General features: G+C 29.1%; 1 protein-coding gene across 5 annotated transcripts in view; it reads right to left on the reverse strand.

Moving 5' to 3' along the window:
* LOC138937445 (janus kinase and microtubule-interacting protein 3-like) overlaps window positions 1–20,868 on the reverse strand; it is a 36,889-nt gene that overhangs the window by 5,057 nt on the left and 10,964 nt on the right. For 4 of the 5 annotated variants that reach the window (XM_070303750.1, XM_070303751.1, XM_070303747.1 and 1 more), the window contains exons 7-11: window positions 6,801–6,890; window positions 6,454–6,576; window positions 4,860–5,189; window positions 2,641–2,868; window positions 1,629–2,459 (exon numbers count right to left, since the gene is read on the reverse strand). In XM_070303750.1, coding sequence (XP_070159851.1) covers window positions 1,629–2,459; window positions 2,641–2,868; window positions 4,860–5,189; window positions 6,454–6,576; window positions 6,801–6,890 — 1,602 coding nt within the window. The remainder of the gene's footprint in view (window positions 1–1,628; window positions 2,460–2,640; window positions 2,869–4,859; window positions 5,190–6,453; window positions 6,577–6,800; window positions 6,891–20,868) is intronic. The other variant, XM_070303749.1, reaches the window with a different exon arrangement.

Raw genomic sequence — 20,868 nt, forward strand, 5'->3', positions numbered from 1 at the left:
TAATTAAATATTTATATTATATATTTAGCTGTTGTCACATGAAAATTTTAAATAACGATATTATCGCCGTCATGTTGATTTAATTATAAAAGTTTATATTTAATATTTTTTAATTATATATATATATATATATATATATATATATATATATATATATATATATATATGTATATATATGTAGAATCGAAAATTTTTATTTTGGAACTTTTGTTTTAGATTTTCCATTTTAAGACTTTCTCTTCATTGTACAAAACATGGTAGTAATTAGTAATAAAAGAGAAAACGAGTCACACACATAAATCGGGAGTATTTTCGACTTGTTCGTGATTCTGATAGTTCTCACGCAGAGGCCGATCTGGATATTAGATAGATCTGAATTGGTCCTCGCAAGATTGACCAGCAGAAAAGTCCTTTTCTTTTAAAAAGAGAGTTAATCGAAAACGAGCGGTATGACAGATCGGATGGATCAGACGACGAATGCTCGACTCAAAAAGTCGATTACCCGTCGCGATAACAATTCTTCGATTTAACTTTTTCGCTCTAATTTTGCTATAATAATATATACATACAGGGTGTTAGAAAAGTCTGGAAACGGTCAAATATCATGAAAACGAAACTTTTCTGAGAAAAATGTTTCGAACCAAAGTTGTAGAGCTCTAAGTGGCGCATTATAATAATATTAGTATGTGACCTTAAATAGCACCGTCAAACTCATGTAAAAATCACTTTGAATTTTTTAAATGGAACTCTCTATTTTTCATTACATATTCTTGTAGCTTACCTCGAGAGCTTTCCGAAACACTATAGTAAAGTATTTTTTCATTAAATACATTTTAAGTTATTTTATATTTTAATCTGACATATTTTGATATAAAAAATAAAATATTTTGTAAAATATTCAGTTTTCGATAATCATACCGTAATACTTTTATGTACAGAATAACAAGACAAATCAATTAGTGCAAAAAAGAACAACAAATAATTGTTTAAAAAAATACATCGTAAATAATTTTTTTAAAAACTATTATTTTTTTATACTAACTGATCTTATATCATTATTCTGTACATAAAGGTATTACGGTAAGATTATTAAAAACTAACTATTTTATGAGATATTTAATTTTTTATATCAAAATATGTCAGATTAAAATATAAAACAACTCAAAAAGTATTGAATAAAAAAATAGTTTATTATAATGTTTTGAAAAGCTCTCGAGGCAAGCTACAAGAATATATAATGAAAAATAAGGGGTTCTATTTAAAAAATTTAAAGTGATTTTTATATGACTTTGACGGTGCTATTCAAAGTCATACTAATATTATTATATAATGCGCTACTTAGAGCTCTACAATTTTTGCATGAAACATTTTTCACGAAAATGCGTTATTTCCTCAAAAAACTGCTGATATGGGCGCTCTGTTATACCCTGTATAAAAGCAAAACATAGGCTCTTCATTCAATGATGCTTCATGAAACGAGTAAATCTATCTGAGCAGTCGGCAATGTGTTAAATTAACCAAATTGGCACATAGTATCGAAAATTCTCATGAAATTCATTTTAATAAAGAATTAATTTTAAAAGATTCGGAAAAGAGTTAAATGGACACAATTGATGTAAATTACATACCGTGACATTGCATTGCGCTCCTAAGGCAATCTGTTGATCGACATTTTCCACATTATCCTGATGTTGGCATTGAGACACAATCATATTATTCATCCATATTTCCATGGTTTGAGTAGATCGCGTGCAATTTGTATCTTTTAGCCGATTTTCCACATCTTCTAAATTCTCTGAAATTTTTATAATTTGATATTTATTAAGATCTATATTTTTGATTTGCTGCATATTAGGCGTCCCATCTTGATGTCCATCTTTTTCGAAACTAAATCCCAAGACGTTTCGCAGTTCGTTCTCCAACCAATATATCTTCTCAGTAAGTTTATAATTTTCATCCAGCAATTCCTCTTCTCGTTGTTTCGACAGCTGCTTCTCTCTTTCTCGATCCCTTTCCGCTTCCTCGTAAATCTCAAGTCTCTCCTCGAGATCGCGAACACGCTCTTGGTAGGAGGTTAGCTGAACTATTGAATCCACCGTTGATACATCAAAATAGATTTTAGATGAATCAATTGGATGAAAGATCGATGTTGTGATCTTAGCCGCACGTTCCTGAATTCGAGCTCTCAACTCCTGTAAACGCTGCACTTCCTGAAGAAGTTCGCCGGACGGCACATCCGTTTGAGTGCTACGATTGGTAAGCTCAACTTCGAGTAAACTCTCTTCGTCCTCATGTACATGTTCCTCTTCCTCAAAAATACCGCTCTCCTGAAGAGTGAGCGGAGGTTTGCGCGGTAACACGGGTGACGCGGATTTCACGTGGCTTATCAATGTGGCGTTATTTGTATAAGGTATCACAGTCGCAACAGCACGGCTTCTCTGCTGGTTTGTTAGATGAGCCTGAAATATCATTGCAAAAAATAAAAAAAAAGTACATGCACAAATAATCAATTATCATCTAACAATAATTTTATAGTAAGCAACTAATATCTCTTTTATATGCCCATTACATATTAACTAATTTAAAGAAAACTCGGATAACTCGATGTAACGCTCGAAACGAATTTTTGCTCAAACTCACCTTGTTTGCGTGAATGGGTTCCGGCGAGACGATGCCGCTGTCCATCACATGATCGAGATTGTCTCTACGCACAGTTGTTTCTTCTAGTTCGAGCAGTCGAAATTCCAAGAGCTCATTTTGCTCTCGTATTTCTGAAAGCTCCGCTAAAAGTGTTGCTTCTCGTTCTTCGGCAGCTCGAAGTTTAACATTCATTTCGCTTACCTCCTTATCACGATCAACGCATCTCTGCTAAGAAAAAGAAATATATACAAATGTTTTTTACAAGAAGCTTTCAAATACACATATGCCAAATATTTAATTTTATAAAAATAAAAATATATTTATATAAAAAATATATTATAAATTTAAAAATTTTATTAGATTTATAAACTAATAAAAAACCTTTCTTAAATAAATTTTAAACTAAAAATTAAATTTGTTAAAAAAAAAATTCTTTAGATTAATAGATGTACCAAAAAAGATCTTTAATAAATGCTTTATATTTATATGATTTTAACGCGATAGTTAATTCCAGTTAATTTAAATTGATAGCTCCGCCATTAGTAAAAAACACTTATTGTTAATACGTATAATATAATATTCAAATCAACTGACATAATATACAGGGTGTCCCATTTTAATCTCCTCAGGCAAATATCTCAAAAACCAAGCCCGGAAGAGAAAAATGTTTCAGACAAAAGTCTTGTTTGGTTTCGAGGGGGCCATAAGATGGTACCATTGGTATGACCTTGGAAAACCATTTGAAGGTCATGTGAAGGTCAACTTTAAAATCTTAAATGGAACCACCATTTTTTATTTAGTATTCTTGTAGCTGATATCGAGAGCTTTCCAAAACACTATAACAAAGTATTTTTTTATTAAATACTTTTTGAGTTATTTTATATTTTAATCTGACATATTTTGATATAAAAAATAAAATATTTCGTAAAATATTCAATTTTCGATAATTTTACCGTAATACTTCTATGTACAGAATAATGAGACAAATTAATTAGTGCCAAAAAAAACAAATAATTGTTTTAAAAAATACATTGTAAATAATTTTCTTAAAAACATTTTTTTTTATACTAATTGATTTGTCTCATTATTCTATACATAGAAGTATTACGGTAAGATTATCAAAAACTAAATATTTTACGAGATATTTAATTTTTTATATCAAAATATGTCAGATTAAAATATAAAATAACTCAAAAAGTACTTAATGAAAAAATACTTTATTATAGTATTTTGGAAAGCTCTCGATGTCAGCTACAAGAATACTAAATAAAAAATGGGGATTTCCGTTTAAGATTTTAAAGTTGACCTTCACATGACCTTCAAATGATTTTCCAAGGTCAAATCATTGTCACCATCTTATGGCCCCATCGAAACCAAACAACTTTTGTCTGAAACATTTTTCTCTTCCGGGCTTGGTTTTTGAGATATTTGCCTGAGGAGATTAAAATGGGACACCCTGTATATAAATATAATTTATTTTCGTGATAACAAAATATAATTTGCTAATCTGAACATAAAAATGAATTGGTTTATGATATATCTTAATCCTAAATATATTCATGCACATAACTTGTATAATAAATAACATTTTTAATAAAAATATAATGGCAATACGAGCCGGCGCCGTAAATCAGGCATAAATAAATTAATGCACATTTAATTGTTTAAAACCATGCGATGGAACACATTTAAATTTATTAGAATTAGAATTAGAATTAATTAAAAAACTTAAGCGGATGTTTTGGTCCCTTTTGTTGGACCTTCATCAACGCGATACGGAAAAAATTCAAAATAAATACAATATTATCAATATCGGTCAGATAATAATGAGTCGGTCAGACTCATAATAAATCGCGGTCAAATATCTAAATGTAATTCTCTGCAGAATATGTCCCTCCACAATTGGCATTTACATCTCTGTAATCTGCCAATCGGAGCCTTTCCTAAATTAATTTTATTTTAAATGATATTTTTCCTTTTCTTTTTTTTTAATTGATTGCTAAAACAAAATTGATTCAAGCCATCTATATTAAGTCATCACAATCATACAAATTGAACAAAACGCAGAAATAACACTAATTGTGTAAGACTATCAACTTTTACTATTACCGAAGAAAGAATATCCAACATTCTTGGATAATAATTAATCATGTATAATCATGATCTTAAAAGCAAATAATTGATAAAAAAAAGATATTGTGTATATAAACAATTTGTACCTCTTGTAAGAGTGCTTTTTCCAAGTCATAAATTTGAATCTTGGCAGACGAAAGTTCTCGTTGCTCTCTAAGAAACTTCGACTGTAACTCCTCGAGTTCGACAAGGATGGCCTCGTATGCTTCTTTAGTAATACCATTATTTTGCCATTGACCATAACCTCCAGGCTGTGGTGACATCGAAGACGGGGCACTCGACAAAGCGCTGTCATGATCATCTTCATGATCTTCTTCGTCATCAACTTCGGCAACTGGTTCCAATTCAAGCCATTGTTTATAAAATTCCTCCTTCTTTTTTTTGTTTAATAATTGTTCCAATTTTCTTTCCCTTTCCTTAATAGAAAAAATATTTCTTTTTATATTTCCCAAATATCATTTTGATCGAGATACCTGGTATTATTCAATTAAATAAATATTAGCTAATTATTTTATTTGCCGGGATAAATCGCAAATTTAATTGTACAAACAATTTTTTCGTATCCTTCATTGCTTGACAAAACACAAACCCGCATATCTACTTAAATTAGATATATCATATATTCGTGTTATCAGTTGTAGTTTGATGCCAACATTATTTTAAGATGAACTGTGCCCACATACACATGAGATTTTATTTTTGAGAGAAGTTCAAAATTTTCGGGCCAAAAAAGATCGATATCGGAGCAACAAACGAGTCGTTATGGATCTTTTTTACACAGAGTATCTGCTTCAGTAAATGAAGTATTGCATTCTATACATATTAGAGAACCTAACCTAACTTATCGCATTAATTTTGATCGTAACTTTGCACGCCAGAATATATAACCGCCGTATTTGTTACTTTCCTTGTATTGGGGCAAAACCGGGTACTTACATATCTCATGTAATGAAAAGAGGAAGCACTGTTATCCTAACTTTGTCTCCCTACAAAAAGCAGTTGGAAACGAAAACTATCACTTAGAGAAAAGGAAACTATTAAAAAAAAACTTTTTGAAACTCCTAAAGTTAAAAAATTAAATAAGAGAATCCTGCCGCAATGTAGAGAGAGAGAGAGAACAAGAGGATATTTTCATTTCTGATTTTTGTCAATAAAATACATCTTTGTATTGTATTTTGATTAAAACAAATCTAGATTTTGCAATGACACGGTGTTTTATATGTTTTCAAAAGGGTGCCCGATTTTATTCTACCGGTACGGCAAATCCGAATATTTTGACTTCTCCAAAAAATCTTGTTATCCTTGGTAATCAAATATATTTTTTTTAGCAACAGCAGTTTAAGATTCACTAAAGGCTACCAACGGTCAGCAAATTTTTTTTTATTCTTTGATTTTTTATAGGAAGACATCTCCAAAAAAAATACCCTACTTTTACCCTACTTTCCCCTATATATATGTATATATACACGTATTTTTTAAAAATTCTAATTCAAATAATTTACAAATTTTAGATTTAAAAAATCTACGTTAAAAAAACATACTATAGTTTTGATATTCATTGTGTCAGTATAATGTAACTCTTTTTTCAAAATCTTATTTCGTACAAATCAAAAACAATATTTTTCTAATTTTCGATTTATTTATATATATATATCGACTTTCTCAAGAAAAATCCATTACCCTAATTGTCTGTTTAAGTATTTCGATGACTTCCTGCTGTTCAAGCGCAAGTTCACGAAGGTGCTCGACTTCAATTTCATTTATGGCTTTGTCAGATTCTACTGCGCAGACATATGACTCCACCTTAAATAATACATCACATTTCAATAGCTTATGTCATTATATATATCATTATTATAATAATAGTAAATAATAGTTAAAAAACAATATTAAAAATATCAAAATAAATTATACTTTGTTACAGAAATAACTGACGCTGCAAATAATAAATTTTGTATAAGCGCATGCATCGAAGAAACTATGCTTGTAAAAATGATCGTGTGTGTGAGAAGGCAACAATCACATACCGTATGGCCATCGTCTGTGAGAATCTTCTTTTTTATGTAAGATGCCGATGTTATTGGTCGGTTTTTTTCATTTTCCCGTAATTTCCGCATCTGTAACATTATAAAAATAATTAATTTTTAACTTTTATGATAACTGCTCCTCCAAATGGAAGGACATTCTATGCTTTTCGAGCTCTGCGTTATAGAAAGCACGATCTAAATAAATTGGTTTTTACCAATTCATAGAGACCAATTCATTTTCACCAGAACGTAGTTAAATATATGTTAAACTTCAAATAAAAAGTACAATCGCATAATTAAATTTTGCAAGATATTCCAGACGGACAATCACTAAATCAATACAAAATAACGAGATATTTGATGACATTAATAAAAAAAATGCTGTTATATCTTCGAACATTTACAATTATAATCATATTCCAATGCTTTGTTTAACGGTAAAAATATTATTTTAATTATTTATGAAACAGTCTGCCAGATAAATGGCCATTAAGTTCATAGAAAAAAACGAAACACGTTATTATAATTTTTTTCTGAATCAAAAATTAAGTAACGTTTCTTCCAAATATTTTTTCAACAATGTAGTATAAATTTTTATCAAAAATGTTTCAGCGCAATTCAATTTTCCGGGTTAATATCATGATCCAACGCGATGTATGCAACAAGGCGGAAAGGACCGCAAGAGGGGAGAGGAAAGAGAAGCAGACGAATCGCACTGCAATGGGTTACGAGAGTCTTAAAAGCCTGACTGGACCGTTAGCTTGGCCCCCTGACATACAGCCACAGTCTTTTTCTTCTCCTCTCGTTTCTCACTCTCTCCCACTCTTTCTTTTAGCTTCCTTCCTCTTCAGGTGATATCAACCTGTGGCATGTGTACGTAAGAGATGCCTCGAAAGCCGATTGCACCTTGCACACTTGCCAGCCGCGTTGCACACGATGATGCACTTTGCGCCATATATGTAAATCGTAGGACACACACGCTCGTTATACCCGAGTTTCTCCTCTCTTTGGGGCCCCGGATTGACTATATCGGATATAAGATATATTAGGACAGATGAAACGAGCGCGTCACGCATTACCGTTATCTGTGCTTCACTGCTCGTCTCATCTCATTTTGTTCGAACGTTTCCTTATATTTATTCGACATCTGTACAGTTATTGGAACCCGCGCTAAAAATAATTAGCAAGTTCAATGGGCATAAAAATAACTAATGCTATTTTCCAAAACTGTGTAAATGATGAAACTGCGTGAATTAATTTCGCTAGTGAATACACGCTTGCGTAAAAATTTTATCCGTATTCTATGATTTTCACATTAAAATATAAAATATTATAATAATAGCAGAATACATATATATATAATTCCAGTAAATGGTCAGTTTATATATATATATATATATATATATATATATATATATATATATATATATGTATGTATGTATATATGTATTTATATTAGTGTTATATAGTCGTTTTATTTTATGCTTTTAATTACACGTTTGTACACAATAAGTCAATTCATATAATTGAAAAAAAATTTCAATTTTTAAAAGATGTCTTTTGTCTTTAATGATAAATAATCAATTAATCTGATAAACAACTTTTTTCTATATGAATCGATTCGTTGAATACCAAAGTGTGTAATTAAAAGTATAAAATAAAACAACTATATAAGTCATATATTGTACAATACTTTCTCATTTAATATATCTTTATTAGAATGTTCTTTTCTATGATTCACAAGAAGAAAAATTATATACACAAATATACAAATTGTTATTTGTGTCAAAATAATAATTCTGTCAAATAAAAAAAATAAAAAAATATATATAATTTTTATCTTAATTTCATGTAATACATTATTTATTTTATTATTTTTACTGACTTGTGTCATTATTTCATATTCGACAACTCTTGATCATAATGCATAAGATCTCAAAAAATGTTTTAAATTAAAAATTAATATTAAGAATTGTATACACACAGGTACGTTTTAATTTGTAAACAATTTGTCTATAAAAAGATAACGCGAGCATATCTGTTATATTTGAAATTTGTAATCACTATTTACATAAAATTTAATAATTTTGTAAACTGCTTAAATTTGGAAAATTATATCTCTCGCTGAAGAGTTTTGTACATGCTGCATTTTGACCCATACCATTCTCAATATGTGGTCTCCCGTCTCACTTTCACCGATCGTTTCTCGCCCCCGCTTACAATCGTCGACAATTGCGATTGCGCGTTTCTCAAATCGCATATTTCTAATATGTACCATTGTTTATCGAGAATCGATGGAACTTTCTTATGAAGAATGCAATCTTTGTATCTTGTTTTTTGGTTTTTAAATTGCTTTATGACATAGATTCATTAACTTCCATATCACTTTATTGAAGAATATGAATTAACTATTTCTTTATACGATTAATAATAAGACAATAGGAAATAAAGACTAGAAGAGAGATCTCTTTTTAATTTTTAAAAATAGAACAAAAATCAGGTTTTTTCCTTTTTTTCTCTCATTTTCATCATCAACGTTATTTCATTATTAAATATATGCTGAATATATTTATCTATGTGTTTTAACTTTTTGTATAAATATTTTAAAAGTTTAAATTAATTAGAGTAAAATAATTAGAGTAAAATAAAACAACATAGATATTATCAGAGCAGTAATATATTGTAGATTGTAAAATGAATTAATTTTTGTAAATTTAAGTTATCAATTTATATTCATTTGTTTTCCGTATATATACTTTTTTCTTTATATAACAAGCTGAAAATTGTGCAAATTAGAAACTTACACATTGCTTCCTCATTATTTTATTTCGCTCACAAAGCTGCTCTTTAAAGCAAGCCGATTTTTTAAATTTGGCTTCCTTTAATAATACTTTATTTATGTAAAAAAATTTAATCCAATATCTCAAAATTTGCAAAAGTTACAACGTGACATTTCTTAAAACAAGCTGAATTGTGCAAATTAGAAACTTGCATATTGCTTCCTCATCATTTTATCTCACAAAGTTTAAGCTACTTTAAGCATGCGGATTTTTCAATTTTTGCTTTTTCAGGAGAAGCTTTGTGAGCAAAATAAAAAGATAAAGAAACAATCGCCGATTCTCACCAAATTCGATACCAACCATTCTTTAATAATTATTTATCCATTTAAAAATTAAAAATTTAACCCGATATCTCAAAGTTTGCGAAAGTTACAACGTCTACAGATATTTCTCAAAAAATTCAAAATTTTATAAAAAATGAATCTTTTCACTGATCCTCACCAAATTCAAAACCAATCATCCTTTAAAATAATATTCTACCCATATAAAAATATGACATTTTGGAACATTCTAAACACATTGGCATAGAAAACTCAAAAAAAGATTTTGTCACGAAAAAAATGTGAAACGTATTCTTAAAGATGTATGTGTCATATGTCAAAACATTGACAAAAGCATGATTTTTTTTTATAATTATAAACTTTTATATTTTACTAATTTAGATGGCAAAATTAGAGAATGCGTAAAATAAAAGCACAGCAAATTTTTAGTTTTCTGGAAAACATAATTATTTTGCATTGTCAATAGCAATTATTCGTCTTTTATTAGTTGGATCTAATTTACTGTCCATCGCACTCAAAGCATGACTTTCGCTTTATTATCAGTTTTGTATATATTCCAGCTTATAAAACCAAGATATTATTTGTGATACTAAGAGACATGCCACAAATAATAAAACGCGTATAGGTAACATTATTTTTTCTAGGCACGTTCATTACGTTAAAAGAAGCTATTAATTAATGATACGCGCCCGTCGTTATTCAGATAGTATTAATAATGTAACCGCAATGATTGGATTGAAATTACATAGCATCGCACAGACGTGAGAGACTACGTAAACATTATTCTCCCACATGCCGTTGCGGTAGCGGCGTTCCATATCTGTGGTGCCTAAGGTAACTTGATTACAAACTTGCCGATTTGCGTGACCATCCCTAAACCCATACAGCACTAAAGCTTGCAACAACATTGCTGCAATATTGCAATATTGCATATTGTAGTTTAATGTTGCAGAAATATTACAAAGACATTATTTTACAATATAACTTTAGTAATGTTACAGCAACATTCCAAAAATATTCCAAAGAAAGTATTCGATAATCGCTAGTTCATTCGTTTACCGCTATGCGGCGCATATTGCGCTATCTATTCTGCATTTAATTTTTAGTCACGATGATTATATAAAGTTTACAAAGAGCGACTAAAAAGATTAATGATATAACTATTTTTATTAGCTTAAATTGTATGATATAACCCCAACACAGGGGACTCAGACATTGGACTAAGAATTCTTTTAATAGTTTCCATTCTTATATAAAATCAAAAATTTGATAATAATTTTTTAACATGCAAAAAAGATACTTCAGATTTTAATAAATAAATTTTGATATTATATGAAGACAAAAGAGAGATGTGAAAAAACTTGTATGCGTAAATCCACCACAATCTTTTTGCATCCGGATATCTGAATATGTCGGATACAAAGAAATTATGAATTTACGCAATTGCAAATTGAGTTTTTTCTTATTTCTCTTAGATATTCTCTGTCACTGAAGGAAGTCGAATGTGTACTGAAAAATTTACATTTTATAATTTCGTTATTATTATAATACAGAAAATCTATATACACACTAAATCCTGATTCTTATATGCCTAATTTCTTATTATTTTTTTCATATGTTAAAGATATTATTTCGATAAATATACATAAAGCATTATTGCATATATATTATATTGCTATGTTGCTGCAATATTATATTGCAATATTTCTGTAGGCGGACATTTTACTGTTGCTGCAATATCATAACAACGTTGCAGCAACATTTCGTAATGTTTCTGCAATGTTGCAATCTTGCAGAAAAATGTTGCTGCAATGTTGTTGCAATCTTGCGGTGCTGTATGGGAAGATATCTCAATGATGTTTGCGCCATATGTGCGTATATAACAATAATTGTATATAATAAAAATTATAGAGAAGCATCCATAATCCTGATTTATCTAATAGAGCATAATAGAACAGAAGCGATAGCGCTATACTTTTTAAAGATTGTTTATGATTACTCACAGATTTGTATATATTATACTTATAGCTTGAGCAGCCAACATATGCTACAAGTCATTAGCATATTTCTTATATTTATATATATGCTCTATATATACACTTGATATTTCTTATTATTTTATTTTTACTTTAAAATGTACGTTCACTTTACTATCATGTCTTATCAAGAGACATATACATTATACAGAGTGTATACAGGATTGTTGAAATATATATATATGAGCATCATGAATATCAATTAACCATAATTTCATGAATACAATTTTGTTTTTATTATAGTTCTTTTTTTTTTTTTACAAAATCAAGAGTAGCAAAGTTCGTAAAACATCCGTTGATTATTTTTCTTAGCAATCCATTCGCGCGGGTTTCTGTATAAAATCAAGGATAAAAGATGCAAAAAATTGAAGATATCGTTAGATGTAGAAATACCACCAAAGCAGCGATTCTCCGGCAAGCTGATACGATTGGGTAACAAGGCCGTGGCTTCGATATTGCGCGCTAATACGCGTTCGTGCACTGAAACTTATATCACATGCATGCTCGTATCTCTGCGGTTGTTGTGGAATTGAGAACTTTCTTTCGAAAAGTAGCTCATCGAAAGCGGCGGCGTTATGATAGTGTCGAGAGATCAGATACTTGATGCCTACCAACTCCCCGAGAGCTCTACCGATCTTAGAAAATTCAAGATAAAATCGAAGGAAGAAGAAGCAGCCGTTCCACTTGCAATCGAGACGAGGAAACGCATCCGGCGAAATAACAATTCCATTTAAAATTATGAAAGGATTACTGCCGCCTTTCTCTCTTCGCCTTTTTTCACGCGTCGCGAAGTCATTGAAATTCATCCCGAATGCTGCCTCGAAGGAGGACAATGGAAGATAGTTAAATGCTTAAAGCATACTTATATATCCGTTTGTGCCTGTATGCATATCAGGGTATACAGATATTCGTCTCGGATATATATAATCGCATAACTATGGATATGCGTCTTACAATTAGTAAACCCACTTTGAATTTACATGTACTTGAATCTATGATTTTAATTATCAGTTGCTTATCGTTTCTTTTTTAACCCAAAATAATATCCAGTCTCTATTATTTCGATTTCGTGAAATCATAAACGTTTCACATTCTCATTAATTAATCTTAATCTTTTCGCGATGAAATTAAACTAAAAAAGGCTACTATTCCTCGACGTAGCGAAGCATTACTCTACTCGAAGAATATTATCTTCAGAAGTAAAATTTTAAAATATATAATGTTATCACATTTCATGTTTAAATTAACATATTTGTATAAAATTTTATAAATTAATAAAAAAATAATTGAGATTTGTGTTTAATAACTTAACGATAAATCATTATTATGTTTCGACGTATACAGTGGAAACTTTGAGCGAGCCATTATACATAGTGACATTATATATGTACATATGTATAAATATAGAAGTTATTATCTATGTAGCAAAAAAATTAACTACTGCAAAAATGTAGAGAGAATATACTACGCACCACACCATGCAGGCTCGCGCATACGCACGCACACGCACACATTATATAAGTCCTGATTTTCTAGATACGTTCATTAAGCTGGCATAGCCACTTTAACACAATCACATTTATACATAAATTTAATACTTTTTTATTGCTAATTTGTTATTCCGTTCCTAATGTTTATCCTAATGTTGCTTTAGCCGATTTGGCTAAAATAATAGCTATGTCATTTTATAAATTAAAATATAGCATAGCTATAGAAAAAAACTTATAAAATTAAGATATATTCTTTTGATGCTATTTTTGCTAATTAGTTGCTTTATTCTTGAGATTCTATTACTTCACTTTTAATCTGTGAAAACTATTTCTAGGTTTTACTCTATATTATGTAGCGCAATATTTTTAAATTTCAAAATCACCGAAAATTTATAAATAAAATCTTTCTAATTTCATTGTTTTATATTTTTATTTTACAATATGTTTTATATTATAAAATATAATGTAAAATAATACAGATCTTCAATATATTCTGTAATCTTTAGAATTATGTAAAATATTTGTTTTCAATTCTAATTTTCGTGTGTAATACAATATAACACAAAAAATAACTTTTCTTCGAATACAAAAAAGAAAATAATTATTTCTCATAGTTTTTTTATTTTAAATATGATTCCATATCGCATATTACTTTATTATATCACAATTTTGAGAAATTTGTGATTAAAGTTGCAAAAAAGTTTTATTTTAAGTATTTTGCCATATTATAATTACAATATATATTGTGGAATTTTCGTTTTAATCAAAATTAAGCATCTTGTTAAAGTATTCAACTCTCAAAAAAAATTTGCTGTGTGTTAGTATGGTAATAAAATATTCATAATTAAATATGAAAGTCAGAAAAGTTGTGGATTAAACCCCCCCCCCCCCTCCCCATTTAGAATCTACCAAATATTTTTCAATTATGTTTAATCAAAGTTAAGGATTTTCCCGCTAAATACAAAATTAATTTAAAAATTAACAAATTTAAATTGATAAAATTTAAAATAATGAAATCAATAAAAAAATACGAATTTTTTGTACTTTGGCTTTCTTTATATTAATTTTATCATTTCGAATTTATCAATTTTAATATTTGTATCAATAATTTGAAAAAAAGTTTTAAATTTGGATAAAAATGGTTGAAAAATATTTGATAAATTCTTAACAATTAAATTTACTTTTTATACTATGTTAAGCGCGTCTAGTAACTTCACAAAACAACTCAATTACAAAAGCTATTGTTCATTTGTTCGCGCAACATTCATGTTTTTTGCTATTTTTTTCACAATAGCATAGCAAGATTGTTCCCACGGTACGTCGACGACGTGCAACTCGGTTTTCCTGAGAATGCGATCGATTCCACACTTTATTCACGCTCTACTCAGGGTCAAGAAAAGGCGTCGATGAAACTGAAATAGATGCGTGAAAATATTTAATTTCAATGGCTAATATGTGCGAGTGAATGGGCGCGATCTATCTTGCAGTCAACTATTCAAATAAAATAAAAATATAAACAAATTTTATTTGTTATTAATTATTTGTAAGAATTGCAAATTTTCAATTGCTTATCATAAAAACTTCAAAAGTTTAATAATAAAACAATGACGCCTATCATTTTAGTAAGTAACAAATAAAATATATAAAGCTCCTCTCCAAATTTCAAACAAAATTTTAAAATTATGTAATTTTTAATAATCTTAAGAAGATGTAAAATACGCGCGTGCGCGTGTCTGTCTGTGTATTTAGATTAACTGTCGGTTAACCTTCTTGACGACAGCAATATTATCATTGTACGAATGATGCTCTGTGTATTATGCTTTTTTCTCTATATAGAATTTAAATTTATAACTTTATTGTATCACATTAATTATCTTTTTCTGTTCACATTTATTTTGCATTGACTTTAGAAAATTGATAAAAGAAACTATAAAATTTTTTTAGTAATAATCTAATAAAAGTTAAGTAAATCACAATGTCTTTATACATAAGCAATAAAAAAATTTCGTTATAATAATTCCATGTATCATCTTATGTTTCACTTTTCATCCATTATTCTTTAACGAAAATTTCTTTGATAAGATTGAAGTCTATTTGGTCTTAGCAAAAATATTGGATCATCGTTTATTATTGTTCTCTAGAATCTATAATATCATATCTCTTAATAACTAATATAAATTTTAAATTATATTTCTTTAAAGTAAGCTACATCTCTAAAATTAGATAAATAAAATAGTTTTATAATTTGTTTGAAAATTCCTGTGTGCCTATACATGTATGTGAAATATAAATTATATGATAATATATTTCAACCTCTCTTCTATTTTCTCATTTAAACAATACTTTAAGATATAAAATTTATCATATATATAAACGCATATCTCCACAAAGTATAAATTCGTTAGCCACGATTATAAACATGATAACTTCAGCATCAAAGATGGATTCTCCATAATCGTATATAAATGGAGATACAAAAAATACGATCACTCTTACCTCGTTCCACACGAACCCCATGAAACGCGGATTGATCTTGAGAATTCATATAACAAGTATGAAAAAAAAGATGCAAGAAGTATGTTTTTCGGTAAATCGGGACGTATACATATACTTATAATGATACGCGAATCTTACAATTTTAATCATATGTCACACTCGAGCTTACACATAATGAAAAGCACATAACACGTCGAAAGACAGTGTGTACACGGCCGACGTCTAGACCAGACTGAAGCACTTTCAACGAACGCGAAGCCTTCCATACTACCTGCCTGCGAAGTCATGAACGGATCCGTTCCTTTCATTCCATTCGGAAAGTTACGGACAGATCCATAATCTGTTGAGCTGGCAGAAACTTAGATCTATGAGACACAATATATCAAGTATAAGAATAGGATCGTAATTGCTTTTCCTTCTTCTCCCACATTGCTATGCGACAATGTCATCCGTACTTTCTTGTGATTTTACATATTATATTCAAGGATTTAATAAAGTTGTTAACTTTTATAAATAAAAAATATTTGTGAACTTTTAACTTTTAAATAATTTCTTTTCTCCTTTGAGTTTTAATTTTTGCATTAATATTTAAATATTGTTGTAAAAATTCATTTTTAACAATTATTTGTATATTTATTTTAAAAAAGTTCTGAAGAAACATATATTTTTTAAAGTTTATTTTAAAGTAAAATATAAAAGTTAGAACTTGTTTTAATTAATATTATTAAAAAAATTAAAAACAAGATAAACAGAAGAAAAGGTAAGTTATAATTTTTTATATCTGTTTTATTTTACGAACATTATATAAGAAAAAATTTAAAATAATTACTCGTATTATTTAGTGTTTAAGTTTAAAAGTAAGATATTTTCCAAATTATTTTTATTGATATTCGTTCTCATGTCACTACTGGATCATCAAGAATCTAGAGAAACTTTTACTTTTTCCAAATAGAATAAAAGTTTCTGTTTATCTGTAACTTTTTTCTACTTCCGAAAAAATAAAAGTTTCCCATTTATTTAAAAAGAATAAAAATTTTAGAGTAAATAGACTTCATTTTATAACTGTTTTTTTGGAAAAAAAAGATATAAGTACAAAAATTATTATTATTTGATAACTAATTATAAATTTTTACAATTGCGTTTAATCTCTAATTATATTGTCATGTTCATATTAAATAATAAATATGTGATTTTAATATTTTTTAAATTAAAACAGTATTGTATATTAAGAATAGATGCATTTTTGTACAATAAAAAGGAAAGAACAAACTAACTATTGAACTATTGTTAAAGTATTATTACTGAAAGTTTTTATTTGTATTATTGATACAGAAAAAAAACAATATTTAAACAGCCCCTTAACAAAAATGATCAACAATTAGCTGTACGTTTTTTTGGAAAGGATCCGTGTAGAATACCAGTGGCCTTTTTGTGTCGATCAAAATTAATGTCGAACAATTAAACAAATTTATGAAAACTGAAAAATGTTCTTTATGTTTCTCTTTTTTTAGATCTGAGTTTATAAAAAAATTCTCTGTTGCCAGAGAACGGGATGTTTTTATGCTTTTAGCGTAGACATCTTTGCATTACCGTTAGCTCGATTAAGCGGCGATAAAGTGAGAAAGGGTGGCAATTATATTATGCGGGTATGTAAAACTACGTACAACCTTTTAGCTGTGACCGCTCGTTTGCTCTCATGGCCTTTAAGTTCCTTTGAGATGACGAAGACGTGCAATGCACAATGCGCGGTATGACTCGCGGTGTAACCCAATACATTAACACGGTGATATCGGGCTATCCGAATAAAGCAACTTTTAGTCTTCGACTAAAAGCAAATCGTCAAGATACGCGTTCATCGACAGTGTTCGCCCATCGGTTTCGACGATTCGTAATTGCTTCCTTGAATCGTTACACGTCTTGTCGAAAGTAAAGACCGTTGTCCAAAAAATACCAATCGCATTGTCAACGCATTTTTTTGGAGCATATCCAAACATTCAAGATGCCTTAAATGACCTATCAATCTAAATCGGGTTTCGATTTTTCGGATCAAAAAAAAATTCATTCTTTATTGCATTTTCTTGAAGAGTCGAAAATTTGAAAAATATTTGAAATATTTCAGTAAAATTTTCAACAAATTTAGAAAGCTATACTACATTTTATAGAAAGTGGCGCGTAGATAAAAATAAGCGTAGGCCCGTATCTATTTCTGAGTCCTAGTTTTTCTTCAAATAATAGATATTTGGACTGTATGTATACAGCTTACTCTCTCTCTCTCTCTCTCGTAACTATTTATATATGCCCTTTTAAGTTCAAATATTTACTTGAATAACTACCAAAAAACGGTTAATACTCTCGTGTTGTGTGCAAAATAAATGTGATTTTAGTCGGAACATAAAGAAGAAACATATGTTGAATAAAAAATAGAAATCTATGGCAAGTTTATTATTAAATGATTCAATTTGTACCAGTTAAAGAAAAAGTAATTGTACAGAGAAATTCAAGAAAGAATTCAAAGAGTTGAGATATTCCAGTTAAGTTATATCCATAATGTAACCATAAATTTATCAAATAGATATTTATTAAAGAGGTGATTAAAATTAAACGCATAAATAATGACGAAAATTTTGATTTGGATTAATTTGGACTTTTATTTTTAAATGTTTATATTATATAAGTCAGCAACGAGTAAAATAGTTAAAAGCGAAAGCTATATTAATATTAAAGTATATATAATATCCATAATAAAAATCATTATTGATTCTCAAACAAAGATATATATTAATACGAGAAACATTAAGCGAAAGAGCTGGTGAGTGTCAGCATTATAAGAAAGAACATAGTATCTCTCAAAGCTGAAGCGGCTGCTGAGAAGGAAATCTTTGACGAAAAAAATAATACTCTTTATATATTGCTACGAAATAATAAATTAACGATAAGAACCATAAATTCAATTTCTCTTTCTCTCTTTCTCTCTTCTCGCTGCAATCTTACATAATGCAAAACTTTGTTTTATTACTTTTTTCGCAAATATGCATATATTTACCAATCTGAGTCACATGATTTCTCGAAAACAAATAAACTAAACTATTTAAAATTTACAAAAACATCGAATACATGTTCCTTTACCGACTGAACTATGAACAAGTTCATAGCTGTAAAAATTTTGTTTCTATAAACATTGAAAAGTGTATAAAATGTAAAAAAGTAAAAATTTAACTTTAAAATGCTGTCATTTTATTTTTATCCAATATATATATTTTTTTTTTGTTATTCGAACGTTACTTATGTAAATTAAGAATTTGTTCGACCTTTTTTTTCAGAATCAGAACTTTTATAATCGATTAAACTATAGCAAAGAAAATTCTTGTAAATGCCGTATAACAGTTGTCATTTTATTTAAAGAAATATTTATATATAAAACATATATTTTTTTATAAAAAAAGATTATTTAATATCTTGAGAAAATACAGCGGCAAGTATATGTACAAGATTTTAAAGTCATAGAAATGCAATAATTTCTGAAATATTGTTTTGCATGATAATTCATTAATCTTTTATATATCAATAGAGTATATATCATATAATTTTATATATAATAAAGACGAATAAATGCTGCCATTAGCTTTGTAACTTGCTGTAAATATACCAAATCATCAAACATTTTTGATTAAAAAATCAATAGATATGTCAAAGAATCGTCTATTGAGATCGTTCAAAAAAATTTTATTAAAAAAAATATCTTTTTTATTTATATATATATATATATATATATATATATTTTTTTTTTTTTTAGAAAATTATTATTTCCAGTGTAAGGAGTAATATTATACATGTTAAATTTGAGATAAAGATAAATGTAAATCATTGATTTCAATTTTAAACAACCAACGCTGAAATGGCTTCTAGGAATATATGCTGTGTAAATTTATACCGGAAGTCGCACGATATGATAATGGCATGCACCGGTACGGTCTCTAGGATGAACCGTTGGGTTGTTCGCACGACGGCTTGCTGCCATCGTCCATATTTGAGAGCAAAGAAAATAAAGAAGAATCGAGAGCGAAACATGTGATAAGAAAAACGATGAAGTAAAGGTGAGTATTGATATTATTTGTTCCATTCCAGGTGCGTAATTCAATGACGAACACGTGCGCGCGCACATACAAACAGAGAGAGAGAGAGATAAAGTAAAAGAGATGGAGGAAGGGGGGGAATAGATTAACATTTTCTCTCTAAACAATATTATTAATATTATATTCAAAGTAAAAAGATATTTTAATTTATACACATAGGGTGTCCGGTCAAGATTGTGCCAACGCTCGTGAGCGGATAGAGCACAATAAACTAAACAGAGAAGTCCTGTAACATTTTCTTCTATAACGCTTAATAAAGGAGTTATTATTGAGCAAAGTCTGCCAAAATCAACCAGCGTCAACCTTTAACCGCGCACCTGGTAGTGTGCGTGAGCGCTCCGTCGTTATGGCGGCGCACACTACCAGGTGGGCGGCTCACCGACGTGCGTCCGGTTAAAAGTCGGCGCTGATTGTGCGTATATATGTGGCCAGACTTTACTCAATAATAATTCTTTTATTAAGTGTTATAGAAAAATATATTACTACAAGACTTTTCTGTTCAGTTTACTGTGCTCTACCCGCTTACGAGCGTTGACACAATCTTTACCGAACACCCTGTATACAGGGTATATCTGAAATGATGCACTAAACTTAAGGCATATATTCTAGAGGTCAAAATAAGACTTTTTTTCCTATGAACATGGGTCCGTAAATGAACCCTCCTCCGAGCTAGAGGCCCCTAAAGTTTGGGGAAAAAATTAAAAATTGACTGTATTTCAGAAAAAAAATGGCAGAAGGTTGAAATTTGGTATAGCCCAGTTAATTATGAAGTAAAGTAAGCCACTAAAATGA

This window comes from Polyergus mexicanus, unplaced genomic scaffold (genome assembly GCF_030449975.1).
Source record: "Polyergus mexicanus isolate NDT 795.1 unplaced genomic scaffold, iyPolMexi1.0 SCAF_11, whole genome shotgun sequence".
In the NCBI taxonomy this organism is placed as follows: domain Eukaryota; kingdom Metazoa; phylum Arthropoda; class Insecta; order Hymenoptera; family Formicidae; genus Polyergus; species Polyergus mexicanus.